This window comes from Lemur catta, chromosome 4, assembly GCF_020740605.2.
Source record: "Lemur catta isolate mLemCat1 chromosome 4, mLemCat1.pri, whole genome shotgun sequence".
NCBI lineage: Eukaryota > Metazoa > Chordata > Mammalia > Primates > Lemuridae > Lemur > Lemur catta.
The window spans coordinates 32,828,241-32,850,149 of record NC_059131.1 but is presented as its reverse complement, the minus strand read 5'-3'; the positions used below and the strand labels follow the sequence as shown (position 1 = coordinate 32,850,149).

General features: G+C 38.1%; 2 protein-coding genes across 7 annotated transcripts in view; one reads left to right on the top strand and one right to left on the bottom strand.

Moving 5' to 3' along the window:
- The window catches only part of CAMKMT (calmodulin-lysine N-methyltransferase), a 325,200-nt gene extending 322,584 nt beyond the window's left edge, over positions 1-2,616 (bottom strand). For 2 of the 4 annotated variants that reach the window (XM_045549519.1, XM_045549522.1), the window contains exon 1: positions 2,379-2,598. In XM_045549519.1, coding sequence (XP_045405475.1) covers positions 2,379-2,516 — 138 coding nt within the window. In that variant the 5' untranslated portion in view covers positions 2,517-2,598. Of the gene's footprint in view, positions 1-2,378 lie in introns of all 4 variants that reach the window. The other 2 variants (XM_045549518.1, XM_045549520.1) reach the window with 2 other exon arrangements.
- A 321-nt stretch (positions 2,617-2,937) lies between these two features.
- The window catches only part of PREPL (prolyl endopeptidase like), a 45,930-nt gene continuing 26,958 nt past the window's right edge, over positions 2,938-21,909 (top strand). For 2 of the 3 annotated variants that reach the window (XR_006734691.1, XM_045549514.1), the window contains exons 1-5: positions 2,938-3,134; positions 4,482-5,021; positions 16,989-17,111; positions 18,707-18,773; positions 19,659-19,865. Coding sequence is in view for 2 of the 3 variants with exons in the window: in XM_045549514.1 (XP_045405470.1) it covers positions 4,803-5,021; positions 16,989-17,111; positions 18,707-18,773; positions 19,659-19,865 (616 nt within the window). In the remaining variant the exon portion in view is untranslated. The remainder of the gene's footprint in view (positions 3,135-4,481; positions 5,022-16,988; positions 17,112-18,706; positions 18,774-19,658; positions 19,866-21,909) is intronic. The other variant, XM_045549515.1, reaches the window with a different exon arrangement.

Genomic DNA, 21,909 nt, shown 5'->3' with positions numbered 1-21,909 from the left:
ATATGTTGGGGAAAAGGATTATTTCTTGTAGATTACTAGCTGGATGGATGATAAGAGTTGCCAATGGCCATCTTTGCCATTAGGCAATGAGACTCAACAAAGAAGAAAATAGTACAACCATAGCCTCTCTTGGTATTGATTCTTAGAGTTCCAGATCTCATCTAATTTAAGTACACACTAGACTCAAATGTTGGCAACTCATCATGTGACCTGGTACCAAACGATGAACTAGGTCAACCAGGTTTTCTCTCCAAAATATGAATTACAAAGCAAAGAAAATATTGAACAGTTAACATAAGGTCAAGAGCCATGAGACAGCACCGGACCCCTAAAGGGTAATGGAAAGACAGAATTGTAAGTGAGAAAACAAGCAGACAGAAGCAGATGTCAAAGATGTCTGATAAGAGAACGAAAAGGAGTAGCATATCTCTAGCACTGCTTTGATTCCTCAGTTTTCCAGTTCTAGATGCATATAAGATATAAATGGTCTGTTTATTTGAAATATATTTACTAAGAGCCTACAATGTTTAATACATATGATAGATTAGATATTATAGAAACATATTCACTTCCTACTTGTCACCTCCATGGAGAATTATACTTCCCTGCCCCTTAACTTGGGGTTTGGCCAAGTATCTTACTTTGTCCAACAGATCTTAAAAGACATGATATAAGCAGGGGTTTAAATGTGTTTTTGTGGTTGGGTTTGCTCTCTTATACCTCTGCCATCACCTTGGGAACATGTCAGCCAACTTGTCCAAGCATTAGAGGCATGTGGACCAAATGTGTAGCATAGAGCTACCCAGGGGACCACAGCCCAGGTCAGTTGACTCCCATGTGGCCCCTAGATGTGCCAAAAATAAATAAATACTGTTGTATGACATTGTGATGTTGTAGTTGTCCATTATTCGGCAATAGCTAACTGATATAATGCATTAAGGACTAGGTGCTATGGGCCACTTAAAGACTGTCCTTACTCTCAGATATTCCACAAACACTTATAATATCCACTAAATATTCAACTAGCTAGGCCCTTTGCTAGGGACCAAAGGTCGGAAATTAATAAAACATCATCTTTTCCCAGAGAGAACACCCATTCTAGCAAGAAAGAGAAACTCTGATCAGATGATCATAAAACAATATGATAAGGGGTTCACTGGTAGAGTGGGCCGAGGGTCTGCCTGAGTCCAGAGGCACTAAGAGTGGCTTCTCAGAAGAGTAGATTGCAATGGAGGTGTGAAGGATGAACACTCACCAAGTAAAGAAGAAGATAAGATGACTCTAAGCAGGCACATGTATACCAAAACATTAAATGTCAAAATGTGTGGGGAGCTCATATGACAGTCATAGCTGAAACCTGTCACTGTTTTGATTTAGATCACAATTTTGAATGAACATAAATGATGGTCACCTTGAGTTTTTCCTATACTAACAATTATTGAAGTCATATGAAGATTTGATTAATTTAAGGCTCTAATTTCTACTTTGATATTTCCATTGTAATACATGTTTACTTCACCATAGACAGGTCCTATGATGATCTATGAGAGTATGCATTTTGCTATCCTATAATACCATTTGTAGCAAAACCAGATCATTAATGCTCTGGAAAGACTGTCAATGCATGAGCATATAAATGGTGTTACTTAATTCTAATGATCTACTTAACTCATAACTCTAGTAAGTTCTGTCTTAACAGCACTAAAAGACCACTTATGAAAACTTGACTGGAGACAATTGCAAACAAAGTGACCCCCAAAAAATACTTAACGCAAAATTTCAAGTAAGATCGCAATAGTTGAGAAGAGAGAGAGAGAGAGTTCTCTAACGAACTCTTCCTACTCTCTTCACTCTCCGCTCTACGGAAGAACCTGAGGGAACGCGTGCTGTGTCAGAGTCCCAACACAGCCAACCACGCTGATCTCCAAGAGACTTAGGGCCAGAGGGTGCAGACTAGGCATCGGTAGCCAGAACCAGGCTAGGAGTTAAGAAGCAAGGAGAAGAAACCTGGGGAAGAAGGCAAAAAACAGAAGCAGGAACAGAAGAGTGGTACCGGGCGGGGAGCGGTGGTCGCATCAGTCAGGCTGGCGAGCAAGGAGGAAAGTCCCCCAGACTTAGATAAATGTCTAGAAGAGGTTCTTCTACTTAGATCCGAGTTTCCCAGGAGCTCAGTCATGGCTGTCCCGCTCCCTGCCCAACCCCACCTGATTCCTCCTTATTGGTGGGACGCTTAGGTGAAGCGCTTAGGGGCGCCTCTCAGGTGACTCCCGGCAAACTGCGAGGGAGCGCCCAGAGCTGCCAAGGAGAGACAGCTGCGGCCGGTTGCTCGGCTCGTAACTGCGAGGGGAGTGGCCAGAGGCAAGCCGGCTTTCCCTTACCTGCCGCAGGAGCTTCCACCGGGCTGCTCCCAGGGGCGCCGAGACTGTGGGCCCCCCAGCGGCTTTGCCTGTTGCCGGACGCCCGCCCGCGGCCCGCGCAGTCTCACCAGCCCGGGAGTCCGCAATTTGCGACTCCATAGCACCGGAGCTACCTATACTCGAGGTGGCGCCGCCACAGCTCTCCCCTACCAGGACCTGCCTACTTCTTCCCTGTCAGGACCTGTGACGCCCGGCCTCTTCTTTACCGCCCTTGCGTGTGCGCCCTCCCCGAATTCCGCATTTCCGGTATTGGCGTCTCCTTGGCAACCGGGGCAGCGCTGTCACGCCATTGCACCATTTTGCTGGTGGCCATCTTGAGTGAGGGCAGATCCGCGGGTGAGAAAGCTGCGGCAGAGCTAGTGGGGCGCTGTCCCTCTTTGGTTTAGTCTCCCCTGCTTCTTTTCGAGCTCGTAAGACTAGCAAAGAACAAAAAAGTTTGTATCTTTGAAACCTAAAGAACTCGGCAACCCAAGGATAATCCTTGACCACAATAAAGATGGCGAAATCTGCCTAATGCTCGTACCAGATTGGGGTTACGTAAATCAGCGTGCCGCACTCCAGATCTGGGCGGCTCTGGGTAAATTGTCGTTCTGCGGGCTGCAGGACGCGTACTTCGGCTGGACACGCCTGAGCTGACACCTTTTCTTTCCTGAGAGCTTGGGGTTCGCCAGCCTGCCTTCACTCGTTTGTGTTCAGAGGCAGACTCTTTCAATTTGCGTACGTATGGGGGGGGTGTGCTGGTGGTCTCTTCCCTTCTCCCCTTCCTTCCCCAACCCTGCCACCCCTCAGTCCCCTGGTCCTTGCTTTTTGACCCATGTCCCATCACTGCGTATCACCTGTTCCCACTCCCTCTCGCACTCAGACCTGAGGTGGAGAGTTGCACAGGGAAAATGAATAGGTTTGCCTGGGAACACCCTGTGTCTACCCCACCCCCATCTCTAGCCTTGCATTCTGTCTTCTCCCTGTGAATGAAAGGTGGATGGATTTAGGCTGTGGCGACAGATATAGTGATTTAGGGCCTTTGAGGGCCGTTGTTATTCGGGGCCTGTTTTCTCGTGCTTGCTAGTGTTGGCTTCTGCTCCCTTAGCCCCACTCGCCCGTTATTTTGTTGCAACATACCAGGAGATTAAAGGGGGCGGTGGTGTCGTAGCGGATCAGATCGGTGGTAAATTTGACTCAGTATCCTGCCTTTGATACCAAGGGGCATTTTGTGGAACACTTCCATGATGACATTCAACAGTGTGCAACATAGCTGGGTTATTCATGTCAATAATAGTAGCTACCATTTGAGTGGTCACTATGTGCCAGGCACTATATTAAGGTCTTAACATAGTCTCATTTTATTCTTACAACAACTACCCGGGAAGGTAAATGGTGTCATTGTTTCATTTCTGCAGTTGAAGAAACTGAGGCCCAGAGACACAGGTAGTTAAGTGCAGCAGCCAACACCTGAACCCAATTCTGACCCTTAACAGCTTAATTGCTATCAAGATTAATAAAACCTGCCTCCCAACAACAACCAGAGATGGCTTCACATTTTATTTGCACACCTTGCAGTGTGTTTTTTTTTAAATTAAAGAACTAAATACCTTTTTAACATTAAAGTCCAATAGCTTGTTACATCCCATATTTGGAGCCAAACCAGACTGGAGTTTTTGCTATACAGCTTACTGTCCAGGTGACCTGGGGCTGTTGCTTAAACCTTCCAGAGCCACAGTTTGCTCACCTGTAAAATGAGCATCATAGTAACTACTTTATCAAGTCCATATGAAGTTCAAATTAGGCAAAGTAGATAAAAGCATCTGGCACATAGTCAACACTCAACAAATATTAATCTCTCTTTCCCTTCATTACTTAATAATTCCTTTATTAATAATTCGTTTATTAAGTAATTAGGCTTATCTAGTTTATCTTCCACCTACATACCAAAGATATGTCCAGAACTATGTAAGATAAAAGCCATTTTGCCTGTTAAAACCCTCAGAGTTCCTGAGATGCCCCATTAAGTCTATGTACTTATCTACAAATTTTTATTTTGTTTCTTGTTTTCTGTTTTTGTTTTAGTTTGCCCTTGTGTGTACCAGAATCAGTGCTGCATAGTTTGAACCTGATAGGATTCTCTTTACAAATGAGACATTTAAGTCACATCTGTCAAGAAGTTTGATTTGAATGAAACTTTAACTCATATAAATTTTTAGATTTATTTAACCTAACTTAACAGCATTCTGAAGTTATTCATAACCTAAGGTGTGCATGGCCCTGAAGGGAAGGGATGAAAACTGCTGATCTTAGATGCTCTGAGAACCCTCTACCCTATAATCATACCTAAGAAATCATTCATGTGCTGGCAGCCCCAAAAAGAGAATAAACCAGGGATTTGATATCATGCAGCAGAAGACCAAATTATTTCTCCAAGCTTTGAAGTATAGTATTCCTCACCTTGGGAAATGCATGCAGAAACAGCGTTTGAATCACTGTAACTTCGCTGATCATTATTACAATAGAATAAAATTGAAAAAGTATCACCTAAACAAGTGTCTGCAGACTAAACCCAAGATATCAGAGTTAGCAAGAAACATCCCAAGTCGGAGCTTCTCATGTAAGGTATGGACTGTTTAAGTTAACCTATTTGTAGGTCATTAAGATTAATTTTAGTTTAAAAATAAAGAATGGATAGAATATCAGTACTACTCTATTTCTTAATAATCCTAACTTGATTTTTAAAATTTTCTGGCTCAATTGTAGTCAAATATAAGTATAAAAGAATATATACATATATTTATAGAGCTCTAATGTAATCTATAAAAATATAGAATTATTAAAAATGATTCACCTCAAGACTTCCTTAGTGTGCCTACCAGTGCATTTTAAAGTATAAGTCAGCTTTCTAAAATTCCAAGAATACCAAATTATAGCTCTTAATAAAATCTAATAATATACTAATTGTTTTATGAATCCCAAATTAGTAAACTTTAGTAAAGGCTATGTAATTGTGTGTTATTTTTCTGTAAAAACAAATGAAAAACAGTTATGCATTTCTGATCACTTGGGTCTTTCATGAAGACATTCTCAGACTGTCACACTTCTGCCAGACCTCAAGCTGTGTGTGTGAACTCAACCTTGAGGACCTGATTGCCCTTATATGTAGAGTGACAACATATCCTGGTTTGCCTGGGACAGTCCCCGTCTGCCTGTTGTCCCTGTGTAATTATAAATAATTTCCCCTTTCCTCTCAAAACTGTCCTGGTTAGAATGGTAAATTATATGGTCATCCTGCTTCTTTGAGAGTAAATTATCTATTTGTGCTACTTGCACTGTGATACAGCTCACTTACCTTTATTTCTTAGGATCCTTAAATTACATTTGAGGGTGATATTCTTGCAATATTTTAGCATATTTTATGATTTTAATTTCTGGTTTTAACTTTTGTTGCACACTGGTTTTTCTTTTAGTCTGCTTTGGCTTTCTGTTATTGTGGTAAAATATATAACATAAAATTTGCCATTTGTACTATTTTTAAGAGTACAATTCAGTGGCTTAGCCTCACTTAGCATGATGTTTTTGAGGTTCATCCATGTTGTAGCATATATCAGAACTTTATTTCTTTTTATAAATGAATAATATTCCATTGTGTGTATGAATCAGATTTTGTTTGTCCTTTCTTCTGTTGATGGACACTTGGGCAGCTGCTTCTCTTTTTACTCTTATTTTTACCCAGTTTTTCTCGTTTTTATTCCATTTTTGCCTTTCTCTTAGCTCAGACCTATTTGGAATCTGAACTACTGTGTTTCTCTCGTTTTTAACTTTCTATCTGTTAGTACCTAGTCTCCCTAGACTTTTCCTCTTTATGTTTTAGTCTTTCAAATTCTTTTCCTTTTTATAGCATCTTGTCTGAGTTTAGCACTTTGATTCTACTTTATTCACTTAGAAATTCTTTATGCCTTTTATTTCATTTTTGTTTTTCGTTGCACAGCCTTATCCTACTTTAGAAAGATAAAATTTTACATTTTACTTATTGAACTAAACTTTGGGCCTTTAGATCAATTTATTTTGCATTGTGTTTCAAACATTTTGTCATCTTGTATTTTTAACCCTTAGTTTATAAATAGTAGGCAGGAACTACCATTAGGGTGACAGCTGTGAGATTAGGTCACACCCTAAACTGGAGGTTAACTATTTTTTCCCTCCAATTGTCCCTGAAGCAACTTTTCAATTCCCTTGTATAGATTCCTACTACCTAGAAACTTAAACCTGACTCAATGACTCCAAGAAAAGTAGCTCTTTTAGTAATTCTTTTACCTGATAAAGTGGTCCTGCTTTCATTTGTCATATATCAACCACTCCCTCTATGAGAAATGATAGGATCGAAAAGCTGTGGTCTTTATCTTTTATGATCCCAATACCTGAGGAAGCTTTATGAAAATAAACCTGCAGCTATGAAGAGACCTCTAGACAATGCATATATCCTTCTTTCTTCAAGCATCCACTGAATTCCTCTTACAGGATACAATAAGGTAGAAAAAGTAGTTAGTGCTTTTAGGTTAATTAAAATATGTCTGCTTAAAGTAAAGACCTATTATCCATATAAGTTATAAAGAACAAGAGGAGGTAGCACATGTAAGAAATGCCAGAAGGCAAATGATCCAGCCATGACTGGTGTGGCTGTGAACTAATCAGGACTCTTAATTTTCCTGACTGAACAAAATAGGGTGTTTCAACTTTGTGTTCTCTAAAGTCCTCTGCATGCTAAAATTTCATGATTCTATACCTCTACCTTGTTACTTTAGCAACAGATCATCACCTATAAGTTGGGACTTTCACTACCGATATCTGCAGTCTAGCTGTATATCAGAAATCCTGAGGAGCATTTTAGAAATGCAGGTTCCTGGGTCTCACCCCACATCTGCTGGATCAAATCTCAATGGTTGAGGCCTAGGGATCTGGTTTTTTAAAGTTCCTCAGGTAATTCTGAAACGCTCAGCCTGCCACTGACAGTGAATCTGTATTTAGAAAGTGGAGTTGTTTGGTGGTCAGGTGTTGCTGATCTAAACCCACCTGAATCCATTCAATTCTGAAATTCTTATTGGCAAGTACCTTAGCTTTCCATTTTATATTAGCCAGATGGCAAGGTGAACTTATTCCATTACACTCACTTGCCAGCTAGGAGTATTTAAAGACTAGCATCTATCCAGATACCACATTTTTTAATCTTCCACATCATCCTGCCCTGCTCTGCCTACATAAATAATTCCCAGAATCTTTGATCATGATAATTTGAACAAGATACACAAAGAAAATTAAGTAAGTAAAGAGAAAAGACTAACTCCTTTGGTTGGTTAAACATGTCATTTGCCTATTTCTGCAATACAGATTAGCAGTTCCTGCAATAGTCTCTTAAATAGCTTGGTTGACAGATATCTTCTTCAATGTGATCTTTGATTTCACTGTGATCTATGATGTGTAAGAATCACTGGTTATAACTAACAGGTTCAAAATATCATCAGGAAAGAAGGAGAAGAGAAATTTTAAAGGAAAGCTCAGGAAAGCCAGACAGAAAAGAAAAATTGTAGTCTTAATAATTTTTTTGTGATAATCCATAGAGTGGGACTGCCTTATAGGTACAACTTCATTATTGGTTATTACTTCACTCTTTAACCTGCTTGAGTCTGGATTCCACTCCTTCATTAACACCTCTGTCAGTGTCACCAAAGATGTTACATATTTCAACCCTTTCATACTCTTGAATAAGCACTCAGCAAATTTGACACATTTGACTATTCCTTCTTTGAACACTGCTCTTTTGACTTCATGGTTCCACATTTTCCTGGTTTTTCTCTTACAAGCCTATCCTCATCAGTCTCCTTTTCTAATTTTTCTTCCCTGTGACTTCTAAATTTGGGGATTTCTCAAGGCTTGGTCCTGGTCCTTTTTTCTCTCTTTAATTTCTTCCTAATTAATCTTATCCATTCCATGGATTTAAGTACCATAGCAACTATTATCTTCATCCCAGACACCCCTCTGAGTAGTATTTTGCTGCCTAAGTAGCAATGTCCAGTTGGACATGTCATTGACATCTCAAACAAATTATCCATAGTTGAACTTCATCTCCCCCACCCCTGACTCAAGTCTTCTTTATCTCATTGCTGTATAGTCATTTATTCAGACAAGAACACTGGAAAACACTTATCCTTATTCCATGACCCTGTCATCATGTCCATTAACAATGTGTCCCAAACTAGCTTTGTGATTCTTGCCATATTCATACCACCTAATCTATTACTAATTATTTAATCAACTTGCGTCATCCCAACAAATAATATTCAGTGAATCACTGATTTGATGTCCTAGTTATATTGTTTCTATTAAAATGTTTATATGCCCCAAATAATGTATACCATCATGTATGACATGCTTTCAGAAACACTGCATTAACTTCCAAACTATATATTGAATCTGTCCATATTTCTCCATCTCAACCATAATCACTCTAGTTATCTTTCATCTGGTCCACTCTAAAGACTCCTAACCAGGCTCTTTGCTTGCCTTCTTACTCCCTTCCAACCCATTTTCCATATAGTCAGAAGAGTGATCTTAAAATATAAATTAAATTATTGTCATTCTCCAGCTTAAAACCCTTCCAGAACTTACTGCATCAACATAAAATCTAAGGCCATTGAAGATCTAACCTCTCTCTCGTTTCATGACCCTTTGCTCCCATTCACATTGCTCATGCCTCAATCGTCATCTCCCAGATCAAAGAACACCAGTCTTTCCCATCCATCTCAGGACCTTTACATACTATTCCCTAATCCTATTCACCACTACATGAATTTCCTTCTATTTAGGTCTTGATTAAATGTTACCTCCTGAGAAGTTACTCTGGTTACTATGGTTGGAAATGTCCTTTCTTAGGAAGTAACATTTGATCAAGACCTAAAGTAGGAGAAGGAACTAGGCAGAGGGAGCAGCATGTATAAGAGCTCAGAATTGAGAGAGGACATCACTACAAAGTAGTGTAGCCAAAATGGTCAAAGATGAGCCAAAAGAGGTAAACGGCCAGGTCACGTAGAAGTAGTTTTGTATATCTTGCAAGAATTTTGAGCAGCATTCTAAAAGCAATAGAGTGCCATTGGAAAATGTAGGTGAAATCAGATTTGCATTTTAGGAGAAGAGTCACACTGAGAATTGCAGAGAATAGATTGGAAGTAAGTAGCCTTGTAGCCTTGTCAGTAACTCAGATGAATGAAGATCAGAACCTAAACTAAGGCCGTAACTTTAAAAATAGAAAGATAGAAGATTTGAGGGAATACTGAAGAGAGAATATCAGTCAAACTTCATCAAAGGGAGACATCTTAATGGAAGAATAGAGTATAGGGTGATAATTCCTTTGCTGTTTGGATTCCAAAATCCAAAAACCTCTTACAAAGCAAAAGCATTTTTTTAAACTGATTGGAGAGGGTGGGGAGTGTGCAAAACCTGACCTAAATTGACACAAAGCTATTATGATCTTGATTTATCCCACTTAGTAGATGTTTTGCTCTAAAATCTTACTGTATTTGATTACAAGGTGGTGTCCCTCTATAAACTGAAATAGAAATGGGATAATCACAAAATTCTAAAACACAGTCTGGTTCATCTGTATGTTTCAGATGAACTTATTTCACAGCCACATATGTAGCCTCGCTATTATTGAGATCCTAAGAGTGAAGAAGGGGAAGGAATAAATATAACTCACTATTAAAGTGGAGGTTTCAATAGCAGTTGGATCTATGAGTCTGGGATTTGGGGAATCACTTCTCAGCCTTTTGGCTAAGATCAAGTGTGAAATTTGGGAAGAGTTGTTATGTATAGGTAGAAGTTGAAGCCATAAAAGCCATAACACTTTATTGACCTCTGTGCTGTCACTTATGACATCATTTTATACTTTTTCTCTCTCCCCATTAGATTGGGAGGTCATTAAAGACAAGAATTTTAAAATATGCATCTTACCCAATACATAGCCTGATGACTGCCACATAGTAGATAAGCAATAAGTGTTTATGGCATGAATTAATAGTTAATGGATTTTTTCTTTTCATGTAATCATAAATTTTATTGCTGGAAAAAACATGCCAGAAATCAAGTCTGAGTTCTTTAGGTCTATGAGTTCCATTTTGAGTTCATTTTGTCTATGGTATGAAGAGTTGAGGTACAACTTTATTCTTTTGCTTATGGCTATCCAGTTAGCACCATTTCTTGAAGACTATGTTTTTCCCATTGAATTGTCTTGGCATCCTTGTCAAAAGTCAACTAACCATAAATTCAAGGGTTTATTACTGGATGCTCAGTTGTCATGATCTGTTTATCTATCCTGATGCCAATACCACACACTTAAGTACTGAAGCTTTGTAGTAAGTAGAAATCAGGAATTGTGTGAGCTCTTTGTATACAAATGAAAAAACTAAAGCCACAGAGCCTAAAGTTAAGTAAGAAAATTAGTAGGGTCAGAACTAGACCTCAGTTAACCTGATTCACAGTACTTTTCTTTTTTAATACCTTTTAGTACAGATAAGCATACCTAATCTGAAATCTAAAATGCTCCAAAATCTGAAACGTTTTAAGTGCTCAAAGGAAGTACTCATTAGAGCATTTTGGATTTCAGATTTTTAGAACCGTAAGTGTAATGCAAATATTCTAAAATCTGAAACTCTTCCTTCCGGTCCCAGGTATTTTGGATAAGGGATACTTAACCTGTATAAATTATCACAAATACATACAAAGTCATAGAGAATACCGTAACATATACCTACCTATGTACCCACTACTCAATGGAAAGTTTTTCTTAATTAAAAAATTACAAGTGCATCTGAAATCTCCTATCTACTTCCCTGATCATATTTTTTTACCTCCCTGGTGGGGAACATTATCCTTTATCTTTGTATGAATGTTTCTATATAAATTATGCATGTATTTATATCCACAGGTAGTATTTAGCATTTTGCATGTTTTGAATCTGTGTATAGATAATATACATACAATTAGTTTTACTTGCTTTTTTGCTCAACATTATGATTTTGAGATTCTACATTAATACATGTATCTCTAGTTTATTTATTGCAACTGTTGTGTAGTATTCCATTGTATTATTTACCACAATTCATTTTGTTTGGACAAGCATGTAGGTTGTTTCCAATTTCCAAACTTACCAAAAACAGCATGCTGCAAAGCATGAGCTAATATGTATCTTCTTATGCATATGTGTTAGTCTTTCTATAGAGTATATACCTAGAATTATAATACCTGATTGTATGTACATCCTTACGTTTTTGTCAAATTAATTTCTAAATTGGTAATACCAGAATATGTGAGATTTCTATCTCTGTATCCTGAATAACACTTGATATTAACAGACCTTTTTCTTTTTGCCCTTTTGACAGATAATTGGTATGTGAATGTTGCTTAATTTTTATTGTCCCAATTAATAATGAGGGTGAGCATATTGTCTTATGTTTATGGGCCCTCTTGGTTTTGTCTTTTTTTTTTTTTTTTTGAGACAGAGTCTTACCCTGTTGCCTGGGCTACAGTGCATCAGCCTAGCTCATAGCAACCTCAAACATCTGGGCTCAAACAATCTTTCTGCCTCAGCCTCCCGAGCATCTGGGACTATAGGCATGCGCCACCATGCTCGGTTAATTTTTTCTATATATTTTTAGTTGTTTTGGCTAATTTCTTTCTATTTTTAGTAGAGACAGGATCTTGCTCTTGCTCAGGCTGCTCTTGAACTCCTGAGCTCAAATGATCCACCCGCCTCTGCCTCCCAGAGTGCTAGGATTACAGGCATGAGCCACCGCTCCTGGCCTGGTTTTGTCTTTTTGAATGCTTATGTATGTCCTTTAACCGTGTTTCTGTCTTTTCCTCTGATTTGTAAGAGTTCTTTATATGTCCTTTATCTTTAATATGTACTTGTAGATATCTTCTCCATATTTGTTCTGTGTCTGTTCACTTCATGATGCCTTTTGTTAAATATGCTTTTAAAATTTTATGTTGTCTATGTTTTATTCAACTCAGTAAATATTTGTTGAACACCTACTATGTACCATTTTAGGCATTGGGAATGTAACAGTGAGCCAAATAAACAAAAATCCCTGCCTTTATGGAGCTTACCATCCTCCTTTGGGTCAGGGGGAGAAAGAAAGAAGAAAGAAATATATGAGTGAAATACAAAGTATATCAGAGGCAGTAGGTATAGAGAAAAACAAAATTAGACAAGGAAGGGATGAATAGGCAGTGTGGGGACAGAGAGGGATGTTATTTTAATAGGATGGTTAGGAAAGGCCTAGCTGAGAAGCTGACATTTCAGCAAAGCTTTAAAAAGAGGTTTTTGGGCATGAGCACAGCAAGTTCTAAGAAACTGAGGTGGGACCAAGCCCGACATGTTCAAGAACCATCGAGGAGGCCAGTGTGGCTCAATTGTTGTAAGTGGACATGCTTGGAGTGTAGAAGATGAGGTCAGCAAAGTAATGGGGCAAGATCCTTTAGGACCTTATAGACCATTGTAAGGATTTTTGCTTTTCCTCTTGAACAAATGGGAAACCACTGGAGGATTTTGAGTGGAGGAGTGATCTGACTTTAATTGATTTATCACATTTTATTTCAGATTAAGATTGATTTTTTAATTGTCTCACATTGTTTTTTTTTTTTTTTTTGAGACAGAGTCTCACTTTGTTGCCCGGGCTAGAGTGAGTGCCTTGGCGTCAGCTTAGCTCACAGCAACCTCAAACTCCTGGGCTTAAGCGATCCTACTGCCTCAGCCTCCCGAGTAGCTGGGACTACAGGCATGCGCCACCATGCCCAGCTAATTTTTTCTATATAGATTTTTAGTTGGCCAGATAATTTCTTTCTATTTTTAGTAGAGACGGGGTCTCGCTCAGGCTGGTCTCGAACTCCTGACCTCGAGCCATCCACCCGCCTCGGCCTCCCAGAGGGCTAGGATTACAGGCGTGAGCCACCGCGCCCGGCATGTCTTACATTGTTAATGTCTAGTTTTGCTGTCAAAGTTACATTAGCCTAATAAGTTGAATAGTTCTACCTCTTTTCCTATTTTCTTGAACTATTTGCATATGAGAAGATTATCTGTTCCCTGAAGATCCAAGAAAGCTACCTTTGAAGGCATCTGGGCTTGGTGTCTCTTTCAAGAAGGGAACACTTAATTACTGATATAATTTCTTTAATGGTTATTGACTTATATAGCTTTTCTATTTCTTGCATCAATTTTGGTAATTTTTTTTCTTTCTGGAAAATTATCCATTTCATCTATATTTTCAAATTTATAAACAAAGATGTTTATTATTTTTTAAATCTCTATTATATCTGTAATTATGCCACCTTTTTCATTTCTCATATTCTTTATGTATCTGTCTTCTTGACCAGTTTTGCAGTATACTTGTCATTTTTAATAGCTTTCTAAACAACCAACTTTATATTTGATTTTCTCTTCAGTTTCTTTGTTAGCACTTTCACTGAAACAAATTTATTTTCTTTTACTTCCTCTAGATTTACTCTCTTTTTATGTTTTCCTTCAGGTAATGCTTCATATTGCATTATCTGGAGACATATAATGTCAGTTTGTCCTACTATTTATTAATGATGCTAAATTCGATCATTTTGGTTAAAGTGATAACTTAGTTTTCTCTGTTGTTAAAGGGACATTATTCCCTTTGCAATCAGTAAGGAATCCATAGGGTAATACATTGGCATTGTGAGAATGTTGTGTTACCCAACATTCTTTCACCAGGGTTTAACAACTGTTAATGATCTTCACCCAAGTCATTTGTTTCACTGGGGCTTGATAAATGATTATTTTCTAATTATATTATTCTTTCTACATTTATTAGCTGGTATTAGAAGAGTTTGCTTTTTTATTGTTATTGTTCCATCTTTTTGGTTTTTTTTTATTTTGGTTTGATGGGGGTTTTTGCTTGTTTTTCAATTATTGTGGATTTTAATTTTTTTGGTATATTGTAATCAGTTATAGTCATTATTCTTTTTTATGCTCAATTTGTCCCAAATGTGGCTAATAGGAACTCCTTCATACTGGTCATTGTGTCTTTTCAACATGTCTCCATTAATCTTTGTGCATTTCCTTACTTTCTGGCAAAAGATTTCCCAAGCCTACGTTGTATTCTCCCTGCCTCAGGCTTGGAATTAGCAATTTATTAGTGGTACTGTCTTGACTAAAAGGCTGTCCAGTGGCTTTCTGCTTCACCATTTTTCTGTCTTTAGAGTTCAGCATTTTTGCCATAATAAAATTACACATTCCATTCTCCTGTTTTCTAACAGTTTTCATTGTTAAAATGGTTTTGTGGTAGGCCACTTGGGAGGTGGGAAAGAGTGCTGCTTTTTTCCTCTACTGCATAGATACTGTACATGTAAACCTTCTTAAAATTTAAAGTTAAAAGCCATCCTTACTTCAGCTCCATTAAGTACTATATGCCCTTGAAACAACTAGACTATTAAAGTATTAAGATACCTGGCTAAAATGGATAACTTTAGCTTTGTGCCCTGATGATAATGCTTGCTGAAATTGAAATGAAACCCTAAATCAGTGAGTGTTCTTGGGACAGAACAAAAATCAAAAGCAACTTGGCATACTTTATGAATGTTATATAAAATTTCAGTTTCATTGGGAGTGATTCCTTTTGAGGAATTTTTTAGAAAGTTCTTGAATTCTACTTCCATTTCATTAAGGCAGTCAAAAATCCTATTGCTTTCAGGGTTATTTTGATTCAGATAAATTCAGTTCATTTGGATTTATGACAGAAAAAAGTTAATCAGGAATGTAAAGTAAATTTAACTAAAAGGACAAATATTGGAAATAGCTGTGTTGCCTTTAGCTCTGCGTCGACCATGGCTCTCAGTAAGAATGAGTATTTAAAAGTGGCAGAGCCCAGCTCCATGATGTAGAATGTGCTAGAAGCTGCAGGGTTGTGGAGAAAGGTACTTCTCATAGCTATCCTGACTGTACTTCAGAAGTTCTAATGGGGATTACAGAACAAGCAAACCTATATCTGGAAATAAAAAAGCTGCTCCTATTGGTATATTATAATTTTGGGATAGATTTCTAGTGATCTTATGACTTATAATTTAATGTTTCTTTTGGATAATATGAGGGGATTATTGATATAGATATTTGCATCACTACTCTAAAAATAAACCGTAGATTTTCTAGAAATGCTAAAAAAACAAATGAAAAATAAACATATAGCCTCTGGTATTTGGACTTCAAGTAATTACTCAAAAAATTAACTATATGATTAGAAGTAGACACTGAATTATTGAGACTACCACAACCATATTAATGATCATGTGAATCTAATCCAAATTATAAAGCATCCCTAAAAATCTGAAAGGAAAACCTTTGTGAAAATGATTATTTTCTATTTAACTTGTTTTGGTGATTTTTCTATTTTATTCTTGTGTTTAATTTTAGATCGTAAACTCTTTGTAATATAATCTATATTTATAAACTTACATTCTCTGTAATGTTGGTAAAGTATCATGGGCATACTTGTGCGATAAATATTTTCCAGCTGTTGGAGATCCTTACCAAAGGCTTAGTGCCCCTTCTGGTACAAATCACTGTACAGCTGTCATCTTTGGCAGAGAACTAAAGTTGAAAATCTTGGCTAGGATTCTTTTGCTTAAACAAGGCAAACCTGTGAAGTGTTGAATTATTAAACACTTTTATTTGACAACAGGTTTTGCCTTATCCAAATTTTAATGATTTATAGCTTATTTATTTGCTCACTGGAGATCAACTAAAGCTCTCAGCTTCTTAGACGTTACCAGTAAGACACAGTGAGTGCTTATTTAGCTTTCATCTGTATCTCATGTTCATTAGTTTTCCATTATTTTTTCTTTGTTTTTCCTTTCATAAAGTGAATGTGTTATTTTTTCCTTAAAGAAACTGAAAAGGCAGCCCTGTTTTATAAGGCACTAATTCACTTTTTGATAAATAGTTGTGTTTGAGGGGTTATCACCACAAGAGAAGAAAATTATGGTTAATGAAGTAGGAAAATTTTATTATAACTCTGGCTGTGAATAAAATAATTTGTTTATTAGTAAAGATAATGTCTTCCTCTCTTTGATATTTTCCTTTCTTTAGTAAGTACTAAAGGACTTATAAAACTCAAAAGACTTATTTTTCTACCTCTTATTTCTGACTATTAAATGTAAAAATTCATAGAATTTCCCTTTCTTCTTAATTATGTCTAAATTTTTTCCATAGTATTTGTGAACATTCTCCAGAGCTTGTTAGTACTTCTGCATCCTAAAGACTTCTCCATCTAAAATAATAGTATAACCATCAAGTGACTACCTTATTTTCTTTGTTTATATTTTTTAAATGAAAAAAGGTCATTTTATTGATGAGCTAAAAAGCACTTAAAATCTGTGAATCACATATTATTTTATAGGTATAGACCTAACATTGTAATACTTACATGAAAAGGAAACAAAAATCATCTTTAAAAAGCAAAGGTTTTTTTTTCCTAGTTTGAAATATTTTGATCATACCAATAAAACCTTTTCCAGGATCTTCTACCTATTAAGCAAGAAAACAAAAAATCTCTTTCAAAAAATATGGATGCATTTGAAAAAGTGAGAACAAAACTAGAAACACAGCCACAAGAAGAATATGAAATCATCAATGCAGAGGTAGGATATCTTATGTCTTTTTTAAAAAAAGGTTTTGATATTACCAATCAAAATGCAATGTGATTTATAGATGTAATCCCACATCAAAATTATACTGCTTTTGGCCTTTAAAATGTGCTAAAAATTTAAAGAACAAAGAATAAGCAGAGTGTGATCCTTAAAATAAATTTAAAGATCAATACTAAGGTGAATTTCCAAGCATATCTTAATTCTGGTTCTGGGGAACAACCAGTTCTGATTTTAAAATTTTTAAATTATTCCTAGGAGAAGTTAAAATCAAACTATTTCATATTTCCTTATTATATTATTTCAAAAGTATTTGATTAATTTGTCTACTTTTTTTAAAAAAAAGGAAATTCACTTTAAGTAGTATACCAGGAAAGCCAAGTATTTGTTTAACCATTTTATGGTTACCACAGTGACAAATAGTCAAATGAAATGGATTAACGGTACATATTGAAAATTTTTCAATTAGGTTGGGAAACAGAACCACAGATTATAATATAAGTGAAAATTGCATACATAGTAAAATGGTAATAACGGTAGATTAAGAATCAAGAATTCCCGATTTAAATTATGCCACTAACTAGCATGTAATAAATGTGTCTTAAGCCACCAAAATTGTATCAATCAATTGCATTTAATATGTAGGTGTTAGAGGAAGAGCACTATTCATGCATGAGTAATATTCATTGACTTTTCTCAAATTGCCTGTATTTGTCACCCCACAGAGTATGAGATACTTCGTGTAAAATCAAATCAAGACTGTACAGGTGGTGATCACAGCATATTTTAAAGGAAAGAATCTCAGAAAGCGGCCGGGCGCGGTGGCTCACGCCTGTAATCCTAGCACTCTGGGAGGCCGAGGCAGGTGGATCGCTCGAGGTCAGGAGTTCGAGACCAGCCTGAGTGAGACCCCGTCTCTACTAAAAATGGAAAGAAATTATCTGGCCAACTAAAAATCTATATAGAAAAAATTAGCCGGGCACGGTGGTGCATGCCTGTAGTCCCAGCTACTCGGGAGGCTGAGGCAGTAGGATTGCTTAAGCCCAGGAGTTTGAGGTTGCTGTGAGCTAAGCTGACGCCAAGGCACTCACTCTAGCCCGGGCAACAGAGCGAGACTCTGTCTCAAAAAAAAAAAAAAAAAAAAAAAAGAATCTCAGAAAGCTATTGACTGGGTTTTCTGGCTAGTCTGAGCCAGTTTCCCCATCTGCATCATTTTGGATTACCTTAAACATGCCACTTGATCTCAGTTAATTGAATTCACTATACAGATATCAGATGTTTCCAAAATATAGCTGAAGTGATTTCTACAGTCCTGAAAACAGACATAGGGTTTGTTATACCTTTTCTTTATTTCCTCTTGCATTTATGTATTAGAAACCCCTCCAGTGATCATGAATATATGAAAACCATATCTTACCACCTATATTGTAAAAAGTGGTCCATTTTAGATTTCATATATGTTCATTACTATACTTTAACAGGTCTGTTTTTTTTTTATGAGATCTCATTTCTTCTTCTTTTTGAATAGTCAGACAATTAAAAGGTTAATTAAATTATTAAATAAACCATTCGTTTCTTTTCATTGTCAGATTAAACATGGTGGTTTCGTTTACTATCAAGAAGGTTGCTGCTTGGTTCGTTGCAAAGATGAAGAAGGTACACCATGATTTTTCCTTTTAACATGCTCCAATTTTTCAGATTTCATATTTTTTATAGCAAATTTGATATTTCTCAAAAGTATAGTATTTTTTAAAACTTATTTCTGAATTTTCTTTTTTTTTGAATGACTAGTTCTTAATATCTGGGTTTGCTAAAATATAGTTAACAATTACACTCAAAAGTTTAGGCAAGGAGAATGAAATGGGATCCAGCATTTTTTGAGCATCTACTATGCTTCAGGTACTGTGCTAGGCATTTTACATATTTTATTTCATATCATTTTTATTCTCTTATATTCTAGGTTCTATATTGTTTGTAAATATTAGACTATAACAATATCGAATAACTCATAGGTTGATGCATAGAATAATATTGAATAGCATAAGATAATATTAAATAACCAATGCCAGTTTATGTGCAAGTAAAGCTGCCATCGTTGAAGGAAGCCAGAATATGGCCTCTTATAGAACGGGAGTGCTAACTGAAAACATTGAAATTACAGTTTAAAATTTTTTTAAGTATATCTCATGGGGCTGGGCATGGTGGCTGGCACCTGTAATTCCAGCACGTTGGGAGCCCGAGGCAGGAGAATTGCTTGAGGCCAGGAGTTTGAGACCAGCCTAGACAAATAGTAAAGCCTATCTCTACGAAAAATAAGAAAAATTAGTGAGGCATGGTGGCACACACCTGTAGTCCCGGCTACTCAGGAAGCTGAGTCAGAAGGATCTCTTGAGCCTAGGAGTTTGAGGGTATGGTGAGCTATGATCATGCCACAGTACTCCAGGGTGGGTGACAGAGCAAGACCCTGTCTCAAAAAAGACCAAACAAACAAAAAGGTACATCTTGTGGAATTATCTCTTTCATATATTTTTCTTTATGCAGCAGACAATGATAATTATGAAGTTTTATTCAATCTGGAGGAACTGAAGTTAGACCAGCCCTTCATTGATTGTATCAGAGTTGCTCCGGATGAAAAATATGTGGCTGCCAAGATAAGAACTGAGGATTCTGAAGCATCTACCTGTGTAGTCGTGAAGCTCAGTGATCAGCCTGTAATGGAAGCTTCTTTCCCAAATGTGTCCAGTTTTGGTAAGCCAACAACTGAAATAGTCTTCTGTCTTGAAAAGACAACAGTAAGAGAATTTCCCATACTTTTGAAATGTTTTTTTTTTGGCCATGTGAACGAAAGAGAAGGTGAGTGCCTGATCCATTTATCCCTGTGGACTCCACATCCTCCTACGTGCCTCTCATTCAGGAGACCCTTCTTTAACTGTGTATCTAAATGAATAATTTTTAAATAATGCTCATGTTTTAGAAGCATTATAATCAGACTCCAAGATGTACAGTGTATTTTGATATATCATTAATTCTTTGCCAATTTATTATTTAGAATGGATTTTTGCACATAAATTGCATCTTAATATTTCATTCAACTTTAACCTTGTTGGATATATTTTTTTAATTTCATGTTAAAGAGTTATTACAGGGGGGAGAGAAGATGGCGGAGTGGAGGTGACCTCCTGGATTTGTGCTCCCGGAGAGGAAGGCGTGGATCTCCACCTGCCACAACACTGGAGGATTGCTCCTCCACAGGAAGGGTGAGGTGAACCCACGAAGAATCACCGTCGGACACAGGGAACAGTAAAAAACAGAGGCGAGTGGGAAATCAGACCGAGATAATTTGGAGAGTGCGGGACGGAAAACAGACAGCGGAGTGCGGGACGGCCGTACCTGCCTCACCGGACAGTGGGGCGGGTTCAGCCCCACAGCAAAGCGGCTTGATCTCCCCACTGACCCCCACACCCACTCGGTCAAGGATCTGACTGAAATCGGTGCAGAATCACCACGGGAGACCTGGAGCTCCGAGGACAGGTGACATAGGCGGGGGAGAGCTTGGACACTGGCGGCTCTCCGGCGCCCTATCTCTTAAAGGGACAGACGCGGGCCTGCGCCGAGGCCAGGGGCCGCGAGCGTGAAATATTAAAGCGGGACTTTTTTGCTTTTTTTTTTTTTTGCCCCTACGGCAGCTCTCCGGCTGGGGAGCTACTGTGGGCCCTGGCGCCTGCCGAGCTCTGAACGCTCTCCCCGGGCGCCTGCAACCGGCGCATGCGCGGTCGCCATCTTGGTTCCCACAGCTAAGCCTCTGGCGGCTCTCCGGCGCCCTATCTCTTAAAGGGACAGACGCGGGCCTGCGCCGAGGCGAGGGGCCGCGAGTGTGAAATATTAAAGCGAGATTTTTTCTTTCTTTCTTTTTTTTTTTCTTTTTATTTTATTTCTCTCTTTCTTTCTTTCTTTCTCTTTTCTTTCTTGTTTTCTCTTTATTCTCCTTGTTATTCATATTGTTTCTCTCTCTCTCTTTTTTTTTTTTATTTTATTTCTCTCTTTCTTTCTTTCTTTCTCTTTTCTTTCTTGTTTTCTCTTTATTCTCCTTGTTATTCATATTGTTTCTCTCTCTCTCTCTTTTTTTTTTTTTTTTTTCTTTTTCTTTTTTTTCTTTTTTCCTTTCCGGTGGCCCTCCAGCCCAAGAGCTACTGTATACTCCTGAGTGCTCCAGACCCCCAGGTCTGATTCCTATTGGTCCCTGAATATTGCCCCCCAGTACCAGCGAACTGCGGGTGGGCAGCAGCAATTGTGAGGGCCAAGGTCTAACTGCTGCAGAGCCATAGGGTGCCAGGCGGCTCCCCAGGAGGCTCCATCCCCTGATCCATAGACCCTCTCCAGGTCCCCTTCCCAGGTGTGAACACTGAGTGCTTCCCCAGACGCAAGAGTGTGGAGCCTGGACCTTGGGAACACTGGGACAGTGTAGACCCTTGCCCGTGGGAGCTGCAGCAGCTGGGGCACTGAGGGAGTGAGGGCACTGCCTCCTCTGCCTAGCCAGTGTCTTTCCTGCAGAAAGAGACAGAAACCACACATCCAGAGGAAGAACCAAAAGTCAGGGGGGGAAGAAGAAGGAAGAGGAAGAGAGAGGAAGGGAAGAAAGAGGAAAGAGGGAGAGGAAAAAAAAGAAAAAGAAGAAGGAAGGGAAAGAAAAAGAGAGGGAGAAGAGGCTTTCTGCTTGCAAATAGTGTGAATCCTGCCTACTAACTGAAAGTCGACAACACAGTGATTTAACTTGCCAAACTGGTCTTAGGTC